Source organism: Rhamphochromis longiceps, linkage group LG17 (assembly GCF_057381845.1).
Source record: "Rhamphochromis longiceps isolate RC_006_pf linkage group LG17, R_longiceps_female_GT1.1, whole genome shotgun sequence".
In the NCBI taxonomy this organism is placed as follows: Eukaryota; Metazoa; Chordata; class Actinopteri; order Cichliformes; family Cichlidae; genus Rhamphochromis; species Rhamphochromis longiceps.
Window position 1 is genome coordinate 23,129,267 of NC_140573.1, and position 18,501 is coordinate 23,147,767.

Below are 18,501 nucleotides of genomic sequence, written 5' to 3' on the forward strand. Positions count from 1 at the left end.
AAATATAAATTATTTATTTAAAAAAAAACAACGTTGTGTTTTCCATTAAAATGACTGCCTGCTGCAGACAGCACATGGCAGCTTCTTTTCTTCAGTTAGCAGTCAGTTGGTCTAATGCTATTCATCGGGTGAACCAGTTCAGCGGTTTAAATCAATCAGCTAGATGAATTTTTAAGAAATAGCTGTCAGCAACTGAACGTACAATGCGCCACAGGTCTCTGCATCCTGATATGAAAGTCAAATCTTCATATTTTATGCACTGATAATGTCAATTACTCTGTGTGCAGCTTCCCTAAGTTATGGCTGTCTCGAGTAGGGATGGGTATCGTTTAGGTTTTATCCAATACCGGTGCCAAATCGGTACTTTTGAAGCGGTGCCGGTGCTCAAACCGGTGCTTAAAGAATGGAGAACACAAAATTGGTCCAAAAACCTCTCATGTTCAGCTGCTTTTTGTAAAAAGATAACAATGTTAGCCTTTTCTGCAGCTATGGGGCATATATGGCATCACTCTTGGCTGGAAGCAGTGCTTAAACAATGGAAAAAACACAAACTTTGTCCTAAACCTCTCATGTTTAACTGTTTTCCACTTTTTCTTTGGTCATTTTAGCCTTTTTGGCCAGGGTGAAGGGAGTATCTGCCATCAAACAAGAGGACAGCCGCATGTAGCTATGATGATGTTTGCTAGTTCACCTTACATGCATTAATGTAATAACGTGGTTAGCCTACTCAACGTAAATTACACACGAACAACATTAAGCTACTCACGCAGAGAAGAACGGCTGCTGCTGCCATCATCATCCGTCATCATTTCTGCTACACTGGCAGGGCTAGGGGCCAGGACTCTCCTCTTCGGGTTTTTGGGGGATGTTGCATAACAGGTAACCCACCCACAGTAGACGTGCACGGTGTGAGGTCTCGCAGCAAGCTATCAAATACGGCGCATTTCTGGGCTTTTTAAAAAAACGCTATGCGTCGCCAGGTGTTTCATCGGATTCGAGGTGTTACCTCCTTTGACAGTATCACAGTATTAGCTTAAAGCACTTGTTGCAGGCTGCTGAGTTTGTCATGGTTTGCTGTGTGGCAGGCAGGAGAAGGACCCAAGATGCAGACTCACAGACACGGGGATAAACTCAAAAAACACAGCTTTATTGCTGGCCACGAGAAGTAATACAAAATAACCTAAAACTGGGAAAACTAAAGCATGAGCTGTACAAGGAACCGAACCACGGGGAGAATTACACACAACATGAGGGAGAACGCGACGCCGAACAGAGGGAGACTCAGACAGAAATACACAGAGGGTAAACGAGGAAAGTGGGCACACACGGGGAACACAGGTGACACTGATAATCATAACGAGACAGGGCGGGGTGAACTGAACATGACATGTACAGGCACAGAGGTTCAGACAGGAGGAGAGAGAGCACGGGGAAAACACAGACATAACGGGCTGGGGAAACATGAAACAACCACAAAGGGAGACGAGGGCTCATAAATACATAGAGGGCACACAGGGGGAAGAGAGAGCACGGGGAGAACTTAGACATAATGGGCAGGGGAAACATGGAATAAAACATAAGGAGAGACGAGGGCTCACAGATACACAGAGGGGCACACAGGGGGTAAAAGCCATGAAGGGAAAACACTTAGGGAACAACACAACAGGGCAACTCAGAAAACATGGTCTAAATAAGGAACGAAATACAAAAATACAAGGAACTAAGAATACTGGGCCCACATGGCCCAGGACCATGACAGAGTTTGCATATTTTGCTGTGAAGTACAGCCAGACTTTTGACCGCTTCGCCTTGGACATTTTTAATCTGTAGCTCTGCTCTAACAGAACGTACGTACCTGGCCCCGCCTACTATCCTCGGAAACGTAAAATGATTGGCTAGAAGTGTATCACAGCTCAGGAAAAAAAAGCACCGAAATAAAGCACCGAAATGTGCGCTGCTTTTCGGTCTGGTTACTACCGTTTATGTCAGAACCGGTGCCATCATGGCACCAGACACCGGTACCCATCCCTAGTCTCGAGGGTATGATCAAAAATGTAGTCAACTGTTTTTTTGTCCCCCATCAGGAAAAAAAACCCCAAAGCAGCTAAATAATGCTGCTGGAAAACTTGATAAAAGTGCAACAGTACAGGGGGAAAAAATTGCCAAGCAGCAATGAAATAACCAACTGGAAGTGCTAATTTGGCAGCTCTGAGAGGCTAGTTATGACTGCCTCGGGGCTTTTTAAACACCCACCCCCAAACTGACTGCCCAGCACACAAAATATGCTTCAACCAAGACAACCTGACTCGGTCTTATAACCTCTGCTGCAGGACGACTTGTCTATAACAAGTCCATTTTATCCATTTGTCTCCTGACTACATCTGATGTTTTATAGGCCAACCCAGTGTGAGACAAATAAAAGCTTCAGCATTCAAAAGCGTTGTAAGCATTTCATTTTGTAGAATGAAGGATTAAAGGAGCGATGACAAAGGTATGAAACAGGTCCATCTCAAGGGAAATCTCTGCTTGAAATTGTGTGTCTTTCCTTCCCGCTCTCTTTAACTTCGAAGGAGCTCCCATTGGCTTGGACAGCTTTCAGTTACTTTGGTTCCAGGTTTCCTGTGCTTATCAGCACCTCTTCCACCTATGACCCCCCCCCCCAACAGGTTGTGGCAGATGGCTGCCCCTCCCTAAGCCTCGTTCTTCCTGTTAAAATAGTTTTTCCTTCCCACTGTCACCAAGTGCTTGCTCAAATAGTGTAGGGTCTTTTAATGTAAAGCACCCTGAGGTGACTGTTGGTGTTATTTATGTCCACATTAATCAAATCCAGCAGTTATCTGACCCTTTTCTTTTGATTAGCTTCATATTTTGATGGGAACACCTGGCCATTTACACAGGTTTCACGGTGTGCTTCGTGTGCCTGGAGGGTTTTTAGGTTTTCTCTGCACATTTGATTGTATTTCACAACTTGTATCTATTATTTCAGACATGTATTTGTATTTTATAGCTTGTTCAATAGTATGATTACCTGCCCAGAGGCTCCAGATGGAAATTAGCTATCAGCTAGTTATTTTTCCTTTTTTTATATTTATAATTTTATGCAGGTTTCCTGACAAAATAAACAATAAAACAAATAATAATAAATAATAAACTGAAGTAACCATCACTGTATCAACCGGGATAAAAATACACAGACTGAAGAAGCGTGTTAAGAGCTGAAACAAGATTGTGGAAAAATACAATGACAACCACAGCAGCACCGAGAGGCTGTCCCTCATCAGGGATCTCATGTTTACATAAGCAGGAAATTAAACCCATCAACAATTTCAGCAACAACAAGTCGCCATCCAACTGCTGCATAAAAGTCAGGCATTTGCTCCATCTTTCTCCAGATATAAAGGAATAGAATTAAACCAATAAATCTAAGTGTCCAAGAAAAATTGAAACTATTTTAGTGCATCTTTTTTATCAAAGTTTCCAGGATATAAAATATTCTATTGTCAGTTATCCATGTCAGTCAATTCAATATTTGGACTTTTAACTGTTGGGCTGACAAACTTGGCAAAACTTGACAAACTCTTACTGCCAGGTTCTCATTGCCCTATATTCTATTTGTCCATAAAAATAAAGCAAATAAATATATGTTTATTTTAATTATATATATATATATATATATATATATATATATATATATATATATATATATATATATATCACACACACACATATACATACATACATATCATAGAAGCAGTTGCACCTCTGTGGAGGCTCAATACATAGATTAATTAAATAAAAACTAATAAAAAGGCTAAGGGCTGCTCCAGTGGATGACAGAGTGACTACTCATTCCACAAAAGGCATCATGGGAAATAAAGGCAGTTGTTACAGAAAACATGTTTCCCTCTGCAGCCCTGAACTGTACACATACATAAATGTAAGAAAGCTGGAATGATTCTGTAAGTTCATACCAACTACAACAGGATCATTTAATTATTTCTGACAGACTGATTTTCAGGAAGCCGAGTGGGTTTCAGGAAGTTATGGAGTTCATGTCATTGTCCATGAAGGAAACTTGCATTTTATACGTGAAAGCAGGGCACCTATTACGCATTTCCTTATTTCCTATGGTAAACATACCGCTACAATGCTGGAACAGGGCTAGTAATGCTGTGAGGTCAGGACATGTACAAGTAATCTCTGTGAGCGCACAAGCCCCGCCCAACTGCTGTCAAAACCTTCTGTTTCTGAGGGGCAGCCAATCAGAACAAAGTCCTCTTGAGCTAAAAATGGCTTGTTTCAGTCAGAGGATGAGCTGTGAAAGAAGGATTATTTTAACACTGAATCACAGAAGCTGCTACAATCAACAGGTTTACTTTAATGCACACAGATTTTTTATCATTCATTCATTATCATTAATCTGAAAAAAGCCAGACATCACAGCAAGGTGCGGCGAGGAGACTGATGTAATAATAATCAATAATATGAAGAAGCACTGTAGACAGTGTTTACCTAACATACCAGGTTTAAAAAGCACAGGCACTTTCAAAGACTACTTAACAGGTAACTGGATGAACCTTCAATCCCCATGTATATAAAGAAACAATAAGATGTAAAAGTAAAAAAAAAAAAAAAAAAGAATGAAAGGAAAAAGAAGCCAAATTCTGTGGAGCTGTGAGAGCTTGCACCTACCAATGGAGTCAGCATCTTGGTAAGAAAAGATTTGGCTAGAAAGAAACCAATAACTGGTCAGGTCTGATTCTCAAAGCCATGTACCAGGGCACATGTGCTCGCTCAGTAACTTTATATTACCCATTAAATCTCTCTCTCCAGCTTTAGTATCTGCACCGTGATGCCCTGAGGATAGGGTCTTTGGATCCATTTCCTCCTGCTGCCTTGTTTACTGGAAGATGTAATCATATTCCAGCAAAGCTTCCTTCCTGTAACACCCCCCCACCACCACCACCACCACCAACCAACCCCAACACACACACACACACACAAACTCTGTGACCACAAACACGGCAGCCAAGCATCTTTCACAACTGCAGGAAAAGACAGAGAGAGCGGCTGGCCACTGAGCGTCATAGAGGACACACGGGCAAGACATAAAATAAAACATGGCAGCAGACCATGTGCAGTGGTGGAAAGGAGAGAGAAAAGAGGAGGAGGATTGGGGGAAGATTACTTTTCCACCTTCACCCCTGTATTTGCTGAAATTACACCCCGGCTAAATTTACAAGTGAATCCAAAATATTTCAGGAATCTTAGTCCTGTAATGAATCTAGACTGGTGACTCACACATCAAAAGTTTCCCAGGTCTTCAAACGCAGACTTGAAATACTTTCCAAAATATTGTAGTATGACTTGAAACTTAGAGACTACATCAAACACAAGGGCAAAATGGATTCAAACACCAGAACAACATGAATCTCTCCTGATGTCCTAATAGGAAAACTACACAACTTCCTAAAACTGATTGATCTTTGATTATCTAGGGAAGTGATTGTGATGACTCTGCGCCGTCCCAAGTACCATCAATAAAAAAATTTTAAGAAAGTGGTTATATGGTAAATAACTTGATAGTGACAAGGATGACATAGAATACGCATTTAGAATTGTTGTACCAATGTTGGCGGCACCACCTGAGCATCGCTCAGTATTGTTACTGACCACGTCAATTTGTTTAAAACTACAGTGTTCATCTTTGGATTGCTGCTTCTAGCAAAATAATGCAGAATGTTGCAAAGCTCAAATCATCTCCAGCTGGTTTATTAAACATGGCAATGAGTTCACTGGACTCAAATAGCATCCACAGTCACAAACCTCAGTCCAGTAGAGCACATTTGGGATGCAGAGAAATGGGAGATTGGATGTGCAGCCGACATATCTGCAGCAACCGTGTGATGCTGTCATGTTAATATTGACCAAAATCTATGAGGAATGTTTGTTAAATTTATGCTATGAAGACTTAAATTACAGTGGGGCAAAAAAGTATTTAGCCAGCCACCGATTGTGCAAGTTCCCCCACCTAAAATGATGACAGAGGTCAGTAACAAAAATACAACTCAATACTTTGTAACATAACCTTTGTTGGCAATAACAGAAGTCAAACGTTTACTATAGGTCTTTACCAGGTTTGCACACACAGTAGCTGGTATTTTGGCCCATTCCTCCATGCAGATCTTCTCGAGAGCAGTGATGTTTTGGGGCTGTCGCCGAGCAACACGGACTTTCAACTCCCGCCACAGATTTTCTATGGGGTTGAGGTCAAACAGGTGCCATTCATACAGGTAACGAGTGGGGGACAGAAAAGCTTCTTACAGAAGACGTTACAGGTCTGTGAGAGCCAGAGATTTTCCTTGTTTGAGGTGACCAAATACTTATTTTCCACCCTAATTTACGAATAAATTCTTTACAAATCCTACCATGTGAATTCATGGATTTTTTTTTCACATTCTGTCTCTCACAGTTGAAGTGTACCTCTGGTGCAAATTACTGACCTCTGTCATCATTTTAAGTGGGGGAACTTGCACAATCGGTGGCTGACTAAATACTTTTTTGCCCCACTGTAGCTGTGAAGGCAAAATAAGGTCAAATCTGATACTAGCAAGGTGTACTGAACTGAACTGAACAGAAATAATGAGCTATAAATAATGAACAAAGTCCTTCAAAGTACAAATTTGTTCAAATTGCAACTGTTTTGGTTGCTGCTATCACAACACATAAGAATGGGAAGCAACGCTGTGAAGACAAATAATCAATTCCTATTTTATGGTTTCTGCTCTGAAGCGAATGGCTTTCATTTTCCCAGCTTCTGCTTTGGTTGAATCTCTGTGTTAAGCCGATAAAGCAGACAGCAAAACAAATTTAACTGCAAGTTTAAAAAAAAAAGAAGAGAGAAAAGAACAGAAACAGAAGAGTCTGTGCAAAAACAACAACAAGTAGCATTTGGGGAGTAAACATCACAGATTTGATGATCATTTTGCTGCTGCAGAGAAAATTAATCACATCTGCAGCGTTAATGCCACGCTAGGGGCGCATGCCTCACTTCCTTTCTGTGGGAGCCCTTAGATGTGCCACAGCAGCATTAATGAAAACAGTATGTCATCCGTTATAAAATCTGGACTAATCCTAATCCCTAGACTCTGTACAAGTTCAAATGCACAGCATGCTTGAGGCAACAGGTCCTTGAAGTAGAGGAAGTACAGCGGGCTAATAAACCTACCCGACCTGCGTAACAACAATAAACCGAAACGGCCCTGCTTTCTAAGGTGCTTTTCCAACGCAAACAAATTCCAATCTCGCCAATAATTAGCTTCGAGTCATTCTTTGGGCACAGACGCTTCAACTATCTGGAGCTGCTGTAAAGTAAGAGGACACATTTCACACCAGGAGACGTGTCATCATCACTTCAGGGCTTAAGAGCTTAACGGGAAAAACACAATGAACACAAGAACAAATGCTGCCTCCGAGTGTTTTCAGGGATGTGGTGTCATCAGCTAAACCAACACAAACCAAGCAAAAGAAAAGGAAAAAAAGGGAACATAGGACCGGACAAAACTTAGATTTGTGTAATAGCTCAGACGTTAAGAAACAGCCTGCAGCAATAACAGCTCTGCTGCTTTAGAAATCCTTCAGATCTTTTAAGTACTTAACTAAACCACAGTCAGTGAGAAACCCCATTTTTTGTTTGTAATTTTGTCAGAGCGACTGGAATAAATTCTCAGGTTCTAGTCTTTGAAACTTTACGCTAAGCTAACAAGCTGCTGGCTGCAATTTAACTATACTACAACTACAACTACTATAATAAACTAGCAAATAAGATGGTTTATTATAGCGAACTAAGCTAAACTAACTAAAACTAGATGTGAAATAAAGATTTTGCAATCAAAACTATAATAACTCTGCATATAAGCCAAATACCCAAAGTACAAACCATCTGATTTAGCTTTAGCTTTTAATGAGACCACTGTGGTCAGCCTGGCTCACTGCTTGTTGTACCATTATAAACTGTATATCACAGCTTCACATAGCCATTTATTTATGACGCCCTGTTCTAAAGCCTTGATTTTAGCATCGATGGCTGTCATCACCATAAATGGAGGAAAAGATAAAGCCCTAACTGATCAGTTACGACAAGGATACTAATTACTAACAGACATACCATAAACATAAAACAGGGATTTAACTTGCATCAGAAGTGGCTCACCAGAGACACAAGCTTTTTGCTCCAGGCTATAAGCATCTGTATTTTATTGTATAGTTCAGAATTTAAAATGGGAGTCTAGGTGTCTCATCAGCCTCTCCAGGAACTCTGGTTTTTAGCCTCGGCTTCATTTGTCTGCTTTTTTTTTGTAAACTCAGTTCCTCATTGTTTGGCTTTGGTTATGATCATAATCTTTGCAGTGTTCAGCACAGGTTCTGAACTTCACTGCCATCTCAACATGATGGTCCTAATCTCAAAGTACAGTAACTAACACGCCTCGTTTAAAGCAGTGCTTTGACACAGTTCTATTCTGCCTCTGAACGCCCGCTAAGAGCTATTTGGATCTGAATGTGTCAAGCTAAGAATGACAAGCACAGCGGGGAGACACGAGCGCTATTAGCTGACACGTACCCGACATGATTAGCATCATAGTGGGGACTGCACGCTTATGTTCACGAAGTTCCCAGGCTTGGAAATTATGGTGGAGTTAATAACACTCTCCCTTCCCTCAAGAGCTATACCCAACATGTGGGTGCTCAGACAAATATTTCCAACAGAACTTCACTGATGCTATCTATAGAAAGGCTGTATATTTGTGGAGCTGCAGCCAGGTGTTAACATGTGATACTGTTGGGGTAAAGCTGGAAAAAACCTGCAAACCGACTTGAGTTTTAATAGAAGCTGCAGGTCTAGCAGGGCAGTGAGTGTAAACACCGTTTCCCTGTGTGCTCTGTGGTTAAGCTTTCCGAGTCCAGCAGATGGAGACCAGATGAGGCTTTGACAAAGAAGATAATTATCCTGCGCCACGCCCAGACACACTGTGGGCCCAGCACGCCACGCGATGACATCAGGCTTCTCCTGACAGGGAGAGATGAAGGTACACGTCTGTGTGTGGGCGAAGGACAGGTGAACAGATTGGCGTTAACGGTCCATGTCTGCCCTCAAACTCTCATCCCGCATGTGCGGTCATATGTTAGAAAGTCAGACTTGCATTACATCTAAATGCTTCTTTCGGAGTTCGGGAGAGTTAGCATATTCACAAACAGACCAGTAGCCACTGCGATGATCATCTTGGGTGGCTGCTGGTCTGTTTGTGAAACCACCGCACTTGAAAGCATAAGGTCATGTGATATATCAGGAATTAGCAAAACATGTGGTGCTGAAAGGAAAATTTCACCTCTCCAAAAAACAACTGCTGTTTCCACAAGTGTTTAAAATGAACAGGAGCAGAGATGCATGACAGATAAATGAGATGTTTCCTTAAGAATCACATTTACTTTCACTGCATTATCTCCCAGCTACAGTTCCTAATTCAGAAATTAAGATCTATCTTTCTAAAAAAGAACCACAAAAACAAGACATATCATACATTAATATTACTGACATCCATGCAGTTAGTTACAGATTTCTTAATGAGAGCTCTGTAAATATTTCACAGCAAAGCATTTCAATAACTCTAATGGATATTCAGATTATGATAAAACAGCCAACCTGCTATACATTAAATCACAAGTAAAGCTTTAACAAAACAGAACAAATAGGAGCTTATTAAGTGTTTTTATGTAGACACACCAAACTGTTGCTGCTGATAGAAACTCCTGTACAGCCATTATCCTCCTTTAACTAACTGTGCTGTTTATACAACAGCAATAAAACATCGCACAGCTTGTACGTCTGTTCCTCATTTGTCATCAATCTCCTCTCCTTCCACTGTTATCACTCTGCTGGGAATCCATTTCCTACTGGTCTGCAGGGAAGGGCTGGAAGTTATTGTGCTACAGACAGAGCTGCAGTGTATTATTTCCAGATATAATGACTCTGTGCTATATCACCAAACAGCTTCTTCTGTTCACAGATCGTATTATTTGTTGTATCACACCGGCTCTGAAGGCATGTGCTATACAGAGCAGATGACCACAGAAATCTAATAAAGGCGCAGAATGAAATGTGTTGTGTAACAATGAACACACAGAGACTACGAGTAAATAAAGCTCAACCTGTGGTGACATTTCAAGACCCTGGTCTTTTTTTTCCCTTTCCTAAAAATATCGCTTTTAGTTCCACTTGGTGATTCAGATCCCTCTCACACCTGCGAAACACAAACTCAATTATATTTCCGTACATAATAGTCTAAAAATCTAAAATGAACAACCACAAAAACTTCCTTTGACCCTTTGGTGAACAGCTTGAACCCTGTCCAGGGTACCCAGTGGTCCTTAGTTAACCTCCCACCGGCCTCCTGTGAGAACCCTGAGAAGGCAGCACCCGCAGTGATGCTGCATCTAGGGCTGCCACAAACGATTATTTTGATAGTCGACTAGTCACCGATTATTTTTGCGATTAGTCGACTAATCAGATCATGCATCCATTGGACATAAAACATACAGCTTACTGCACCAGCATGCATCTGCTCTTTTATAACTATCACTAGCTTACAGCTTTAAGTGTTTAAGGTCTGTGCTAACTAAAAATAAACACAAGATGATAGTTTATTAAATTTTAATGAAATTTGCAGATTGTTTCGGTGAAGTTTAATAAACTCCTTGCTATCTAAAATATAACAGGACACCGGAGTATATTCTCGAGTATCTCACACATCTGATAATCAGTTGTCTGCTCGACGTTTATTCAGCTGTGTAAAAACTATAACTTTAATCTCAGCCAAACTGATTTACTCAGGAACAAATAAAACACTGAAAAAAGCCAAACAATAATATTTTTAAGTTATCTAAGTGACTTGTATATCATGTTTAACCCGAGTAGCGAAAGACGGTGGTGAGTTTGAAAACGATTTGCCGGGAGTCCGGTGTTCTCGCCGGCTCTAGTGAGCCTTGCCCCCGGCTAGCTATCGAGTTTCGGCCCGTTATTACACTCTTAAATCCTACTACTTATTCCTGCGTCTTTTCAGAATCAGAATCAGAATACTTTATTGATCCCTGGGGGAAATTATTTTTTGGGATCTTACAAAGCTTCAAACGACGCGTCGACTATTAAATTAGACGATTTTGATAGTCAACGTAATCGTGAGTAGTCGACTAATCGTGGCAGCCCTAGCCTCATCCAGCGTCTAATCCATTTATAGCAGTTGAAAGATGAGCCTTGCTATTGTGTCCCCGTTTCTTCCATCTGGAGTGAGTCAGCCTTCCTGGTTGAGGAAGAGACTTGTTAGAGGACGCTAACCCCGCCCTGCCAAGGCCGGTGGCTCTGTGTGTTATAGGGGGGTAATTAAGGTAATTAGCCCAGGATATCAACATCACCAACCACCTCCAGGCGAGAGAGTGACTCTATCAAAGGTTGAGATGAATAATGAAAACACATAAAAGACTTTCTCCCAGCGCGCCGGCTGCTCATTCGGGCCCCATTAAGACAACAAAAAACACCAACTTTGTTCATCTGCTGTGTTGTCTGCCTTTGAGCGAGATCCCATCACAAAGGTTAGATATTAACTTTTTTTTTAACAACTTTTTTAAATTGTTTATTTAACACTGATACTGTTTTAAGGCTGCAACAGGCCGGTGGGTGGTTTCGTATATTCAGGTTGGCTCTTGGTTAAACTTGAGTTTTTGGGAGGTTTTATGCCAAATCCAAACAAAAAGTCCACATTTACAATAACCAAAAAAAAAAAGAAAAAAGTTCCTGAAAGGCTGTTGAAAATATGTTTTTTAAAAAAAGTGGAGTCAAAGAAGGGTCTAGAAAAATCTGCAAGACAGAAAGACAATAATGCAGAGGACTGGATGATGAAGTTATTAGAGACTCGTGCAGATAAGCTCACCATGCAACACGCAACGCGACAGTAGCACAGATTACATCTAGATATACAAATATTAACGACATAAACATGTTTAAGATTTTTTAAAACTAGATATCCATGTCATCTCTGTATCTGGAGTTGATGTCTCTGATACCAGCCATTTCACAGCTAAATAAAATGTTGATCAAATGCTGTGTTTTTGAAGATGTGGTAGTTTTTAGCCTTAACAGTTGTGTACTAGACATGTTAGAGACCTCTATTCAATAGAAAATGCTCGAATTTCAATTGGTGAATGGTTGAAATTAGGTTAAATTCTGTGTACAGATCGATAACTAAATAAAAACGAATGCACGGGGACAAAAACTATGATGAAATCTATCGACACTTTGATCAATGAATAAAAATGACATGAAAGACAAGAGAGACGACATCCAATTAGAACTTCATTTGTGTAGAAAGGAGGGAAGTGATCCAATCAGAAATAAACTCCTTGTGCAGTCAGGGTAGACGTGCACATTTTATCTGCCCCCCAGGAAATGGTATAACAAACTCCCAAAAAAGCGTCCACAATTATGGTGATTTATGTGGGTAATTGGCATTTTTTTCACTAGTTTCTAGTTATTTTTGTAATCATTAGTGAGGTGAATGCTGAATTTTTGACATCAGCTGTCTGTATCAATAAGGTTTAGTCTGCTATGATCCATGCAAACCTGAATCTGAGTTATATACAATTTAACCTTGGCCCAAGTGGCACGAGTTCTTTTCAGATCTGCATCAATTCTCTTAGATGACAACATATTACAACATTAAAATGTATTGTTCCCATGACCTTTGCATTACACACTAACACACATCAATTAAAAAAAAAAAAAAAAAAACAACACACACACAAAGTCGCGTAAACCTCCAAGGTGCCGGTTACCTTTTCCACCGCACAAGACTTAGCTCATCAGTCAAGACTCCCTTTATTCACATCACTCACAATAAATCACATCAGCCATCCAAACACTCCTGACACACACGCCACCTCTTTGAGTGTGTGTGCAGAGGAGAAAAAAAATCAGTAATCAGGTTAAATCTCTTAGCACCCCCCCCCTTCAGAAGTGTCTGTCTAATCCAATCGGCTTCCAGTACATGCCTCACATGTGCTGGGTTGCCCTGGTAACCCACTCCCAGCTTGCTGGTACACAAATATTCGGCCTTGTGGCTCTGCGTGGAGAAACGCTGGAGAGTGCAGAGCGACTGCTGGCAGCAGCAGATGCTGCTGGCTCCCGTTCCATCCCCTATCTGTAATGTGAGCTAAACGGCAAAGAAGAAAAGGTCGGAGAGGGCAGCGCTGTAAATGCAGTGACCTGATATCAAAGAGCAAATAAATCTATTGTTGCTGGAGTGAATAAATAAACCGTTCCTTTCTTAACATCTCACACGTTTAGCTGCAGGCAGTAAATCAAGATAAGATTCAGCAGTGACCCTTTGAAGCAGCTGTAGCTCCGTTAAATGAACTTGAGTAAACCACTGTAGACATCTGCTATCATATTCATGCTGCAAACTGTTATGATAAGAGTTTCCAAAGCACCAAAATCCTTTTAATAAATGTCCATTCTTCCCAAATCAACAGCACCTCTACCAGAGTAGCTTTGCATGATCCACAGTTCAAAGTAATCCTCATTTATCTCATACTGGACTTCAGTACAGATACTCTGTATGAAACAAGCTGTTTTAGCTCCCCTTCCCTTCCTTTAAGGTTTCTTCTTATCGGTTGCCCCTGACAAACACAACATTTGAACAACAGGTGGGTATCTAGATAGATTTTCAATATCTGTTTTTAGCCAATAAGATAAAATCATCTCATTAGTTATTTTTATGCTGCAAAATTATATTGTCACCAATACTGTCACTAAAACCTGCCATAAATGTTGCTGTCTGACTAAATGTAGTCAAATTGGCAATTACATACTGTTTCAGACAACACTGCAATTAACTGTGTCATTAGTCATTGTGGTTTTTCAGCTGAGTTGATCTGATCCAAGTTCGCTTGGACATTATCTCAGGATAGTGGTGCAGAAGAGAAGTCGTCTTTATCGTTGTATTATAAGAGTATTTATTAAAATATCAATATTTGACGTCCCTGTATCGATACACAAAAGCGCTTCAAATCGACTACCAAAATGGGAGATAAAGCGGGTCAATTGCCAACTTTTGTCACTCAAAGTCTCTACTCTGGAGTCTATTTGTCTTTCATCTGTATCATGCATCACGTATGTCCAGCAGAAGACAAACTACATTCTGTGTGACAGTGATCAGCTGTGTATATACGGTGCACCGTATGAGCACGTGTGTGTGTGCGTACAGGTAGGAACATATTAACAGAAAATCCTGTACTCGCTGGATGACTCACACTGAGCTGACATGTGGGGCCGAGCCATTGCAGTCACATGACCACACAGCAGAACAGCGCACACGCACGCACACACGCGCACACACTGTGCATTGAGTTGACTCCCCCTCCCACTCCAGTCGCCCTCCCATCATGCTTTGCAGAGTGACTGATGAGGAATGAGGTGGCTAGGGTTGCAGCACTTGCTCCTCTGTGCTTCTAGCATCACGGATAGAAAAAGTCCTACACATCGCATCTTCATATGAAAACTATCCTGACCATGAAGGCCTGTAAATTCTCCCACTTGATTGTCTCTAACTGGTGTTCATGATGTCAAACTCTAAAGCCACCAATCCAGCATTAGAAAAGTAAAATAAATAAATAAAATAATAACACAGCAACGAAAGTGAAAGGGTGAGCAAACAAGCAGCCGATCGATAATAAACAACTGGCTGGAACTTACTCATGGTGGGAGTCCAGCGGTGGGGGGCAGGGCGAGGCCCAAGTAGGGCGTGGCTTTGAACAGGTGAGGCTATTCTCAGCTGGGTCTTTCTTAAAGGCACTCATGACCTGAAGGGGAGGAAAAGACAAAAACATCAGTCGGGAGTAATATTACATTTGAGAATTTACCAAGAAGAAAACTGCAAATATGACCACAAAAAGGCTTCGAAATAAAGAGTCTAAACCCAACAGTGGCCTGTACAGGAGCTACACCCTCGATTTATATCCATATCTGTGGTTTGGAAGTGTTGGGATTTTTCTTTGAACTGATCTGTTGTTATTTTCCTGGTCATGCTCCCTCCTGTCCTGCCTTCCGCTCTCTGTGTTGGACAGGAAGAGCTCAGGCAGCTTCTTTACACACAGCAAAGCAGGTAAAGTGAGGATAACAGTTACTATGGGCTAACAGGTGTTTTTCCTGGTGATAAAAGTAATAAAAATAACTATCGGATTGTACCACGACACAAATATTTGGCCAGGACACAACCATTTGTTTTTAAAATATAAGACTTAACCAGTTAATATCCAGGTCCAAGCTGGAGGGACAGCAGTCTAAGCAGAGATGCCCACACCTCGCTCTCCGTGGCCACCTATTTCGGCTCTACTAGGGCGACACAGTGAGGCATTCCCAAGCCAAGTGGCTTGACATAAAATCTTCATCATATCCTGGGTCTGCCTGGGATCTCCTCCCAGTTAGAGGTGCCTGAAACAAGACACCCTGGAGGCGCCCAGGAGACATTGTTGTTAAACACCTGAACCACCTGAACTCTCTTCATTCAATTTGCAGGTCCCTTTCCCCATCTTTACTGAGACCCTAGACCTCCTTTGGAGTTTCCTCCAAATGTCTCCCCATTTGCTACCCTAATGTAGCCAAAAAACACAGCACCTTCATCAGAGTGGGGTTTACAGTCTTCCCAGCAACAAATGTTTGTGTTTAGGATTTGAAACACTGATTATCTTTGTCTTAGGATTTCATAATCAAAACAGTAACTTTAAAGGGGCTCCAACTGCTAAAGAAATAAAACGAATATAAATATAATATAAACAAACTGACATATTCTGCCTCCAATCAATCCAATATACACATATGTGATTGATTTTAGGTGTGGGAGCTGGTCGTTAACATTTTCACCGGTGTGGGTCAGTTAACGGCTTTGGTTTTGTGTACATGTGTGTGAGAGTGTCGATCAGTCCAGGCCGGTCATTGGGCTAAATAACAGTAATGTGATGGCACCACGCGGTAATAACGGGTAATTTGATCACTCTGCAGATGCCTGCAGGCAGTGGAGGGAGTATCAGGCAGGAAAGGAGGGGGGGGGGTGCAGATGATGGAGAAATGAAGTCCCCTCCCCCGGTTTAAAATGTTGGTGTGAGCAGAAGTGCTGCAGACGTGGAGGATCCAATATCCTCGAGAAAAGCAGCACAGGTCAGCAGAACAGTTCAGCAGCAGAGGGATCTGCAATTAAGCAGCACAGCAGCAAACCCTGCAGATGCATTCATAGTAAAGACGGGCTCTTAAGCATCGTTATCACAGACACCGAGTTTACTATCCACCAGTTACAGTGTACATCCATGTCTGTCTAGATTTCATATTTGACCGCCCACCCATCCATAACCATGTATCCAGTCTGGGTCACCAGGTCACTGGGGTTGCACTTTCCAGGAATCCCTCTCCCAATCCTCCAGTTCCTCAGCTGGTTCTGACTCTGGTCCCTTCTTGAATGACTTGAGTTCGCCAGACACTTTGAAGGATTCTCATATCCAGTTTTTTATCCCTAACTAATTGAAAATAAATTGAAACAATGTTATTTATATAACTCAAAACCACAACAACTGTCACCTCAAGCTGCTTAATACTATAAGGTAAAGATCCCAGAATAATAGACAGAACACCCCAACAATCAGACAAATCTCGATGAGCAAGCACTTAGCAACAGTGGGAAGGAAAAACTCCCTTTTAACAGGAGAGGCAGCCAACTGCCGTAACTGGCTGGGAGTGAGGGGAAGGACACAGGACGAAGACACGCTGTGGAAGAAGCCAGAGATTAATAACAACTGGTCCTGTCACTATTTAATCTATTTATGTAACCCCTTAAGTGCAAGTGAAAACCTGGCCAAATTTGAAGATGTTCGCGCCAAAGATGGGGTGCCCGTGACCTTAGCGCCATCTCAGCCTGGCAATAAAACCCCTCCAGGCACGCCTTCCACCAGTGCAGAGGTATTATAAACAGCCATCCGTATTAAAATACCACTCTGCAGACTGTGCACCATGTCATTTTCCAATATCTACCACTTACACTGGATGCACAGTAAATACAGAAGCAGCCAACACATTGGAAAACAGGTGACAGATGCTGCTGGTACGCCAGATGTTTCAGAAAAAATACATGTGAGGACCTGATGCACGTCAATGCAGCAACATTTAAAGGTTTCAGCAAGAGTTTAAACTACAAACATGTCACCCTCCAGCCATTTTAGGGGGGTGGTGAATCTGCAAGAGTGCCAGAGAGGAAGTGAGATCTCACAGGGTTTCAGACAGACAGTCTTAGCTCTGAGGCTTTGACATGGGATTAGAGCCACCATATGTTCACCTCTGCTAGTTATCAGCACTGAGCAAACAGAGCTGCACTGCATGGAGCTAATCAAACACAGTCACAGAGGACTGTGGGCTGATTCAGTGATACCAAGCACCATCCAGAGGTCACAAGGTCGGGTTTGTTTAGGCAATGTTTGTGCCCCGATGAGCTCAACTGAAGTGATTTGATTACACATTTAAAAACTGATTACAAAGCAGCAGGATGTAGCAAATGTGGTGCTGCTGTTTCCACCACTTTAGTTGCCAGATTATTAAACCTAATGCAGAAGCAACTTACTGATTATTCAATCACTGCCAGAAACTGCAGTTCCTCTTAAGTCCACATGAGGCCGGCTCCTAAAGTGAGTCAATCCCCAAAGACTGCCATGTTTAAAAGACCAAATTTACAGCCGACAAAAACATGTTTACAGCCTGATAGAAGAAACGCTTTCGGTCTTTCAGGCCAGCTTCATAACATCTCTGCCGGGTGCTGAATTGTTTTATAACTCTTCCCTTTTACATTACGCTAAACCTTAAAATTCTGTATACTTAAGTGCACGGCTGCTGTCAGTGACACGTGGATGTCTTTGTCTCATTCGATGTGGGGATGCACCAAAGACACTCTAAAGGGGTCACATAGAGAAAGAGAGTAGCAGCAGTGTAGTTAATTAATCACACTAATTAATGTTAATGAAAGTGTCAGGACTATTAAATAAGTGAACACCAAGTTAAAACACTAAGAATACGGCTTTATACGTGGAGGTGGGTAAAGAAGTCGGCTCCTCAGATTTTAAAATGTAGTTTGAAGCCAACATTAGCATCTGATATTATATTACAATAAATTATGAAGGAAACTTACTATTCAAGCTAGCTGGCCAGCATTTGCATGAGCAGGTAAGTTTCTGGCGACGACCAAAACGTGTATGTGTGTTAATAAACTACATGTGTGGCACTTGACGTGAACACAAGGATATTAAAACCCTCAAATACAGACTAAGAAAGACATTTTTAAACCTAATATGATTCCACTACCCTACAATAAAATTAACCATTGCCTTAAGGCCCAATTATCACCGATGCAGATGTCTTTT

General features: G+C 41.5%; 1 protein-coding gene across 1 annotated transcript in view; it reads right to left on the reverse strand.

The window, feature by feature from the left end:
- The window catches only part of usp6nl (USP6 N-terminal like), a 103,285-nt gene that overhangs the window by 75,984 nt on the left and 8,800 nt on the right, over window positions 1–18,501 (reverse strand). The window contains exon 2 of the mRNA XM_085387129.1: window positions 14,801–14,907. Coding sequence (XP_085243255.1) covers window positions 14,801–14,804 — 4 coding nt within the window. The 5' untranslated portion in view covers window positions 14,805–14,907. The remainder of the gene's footprint in view (window positions 1–14,800; window positions 14,908–18,501) is intronic.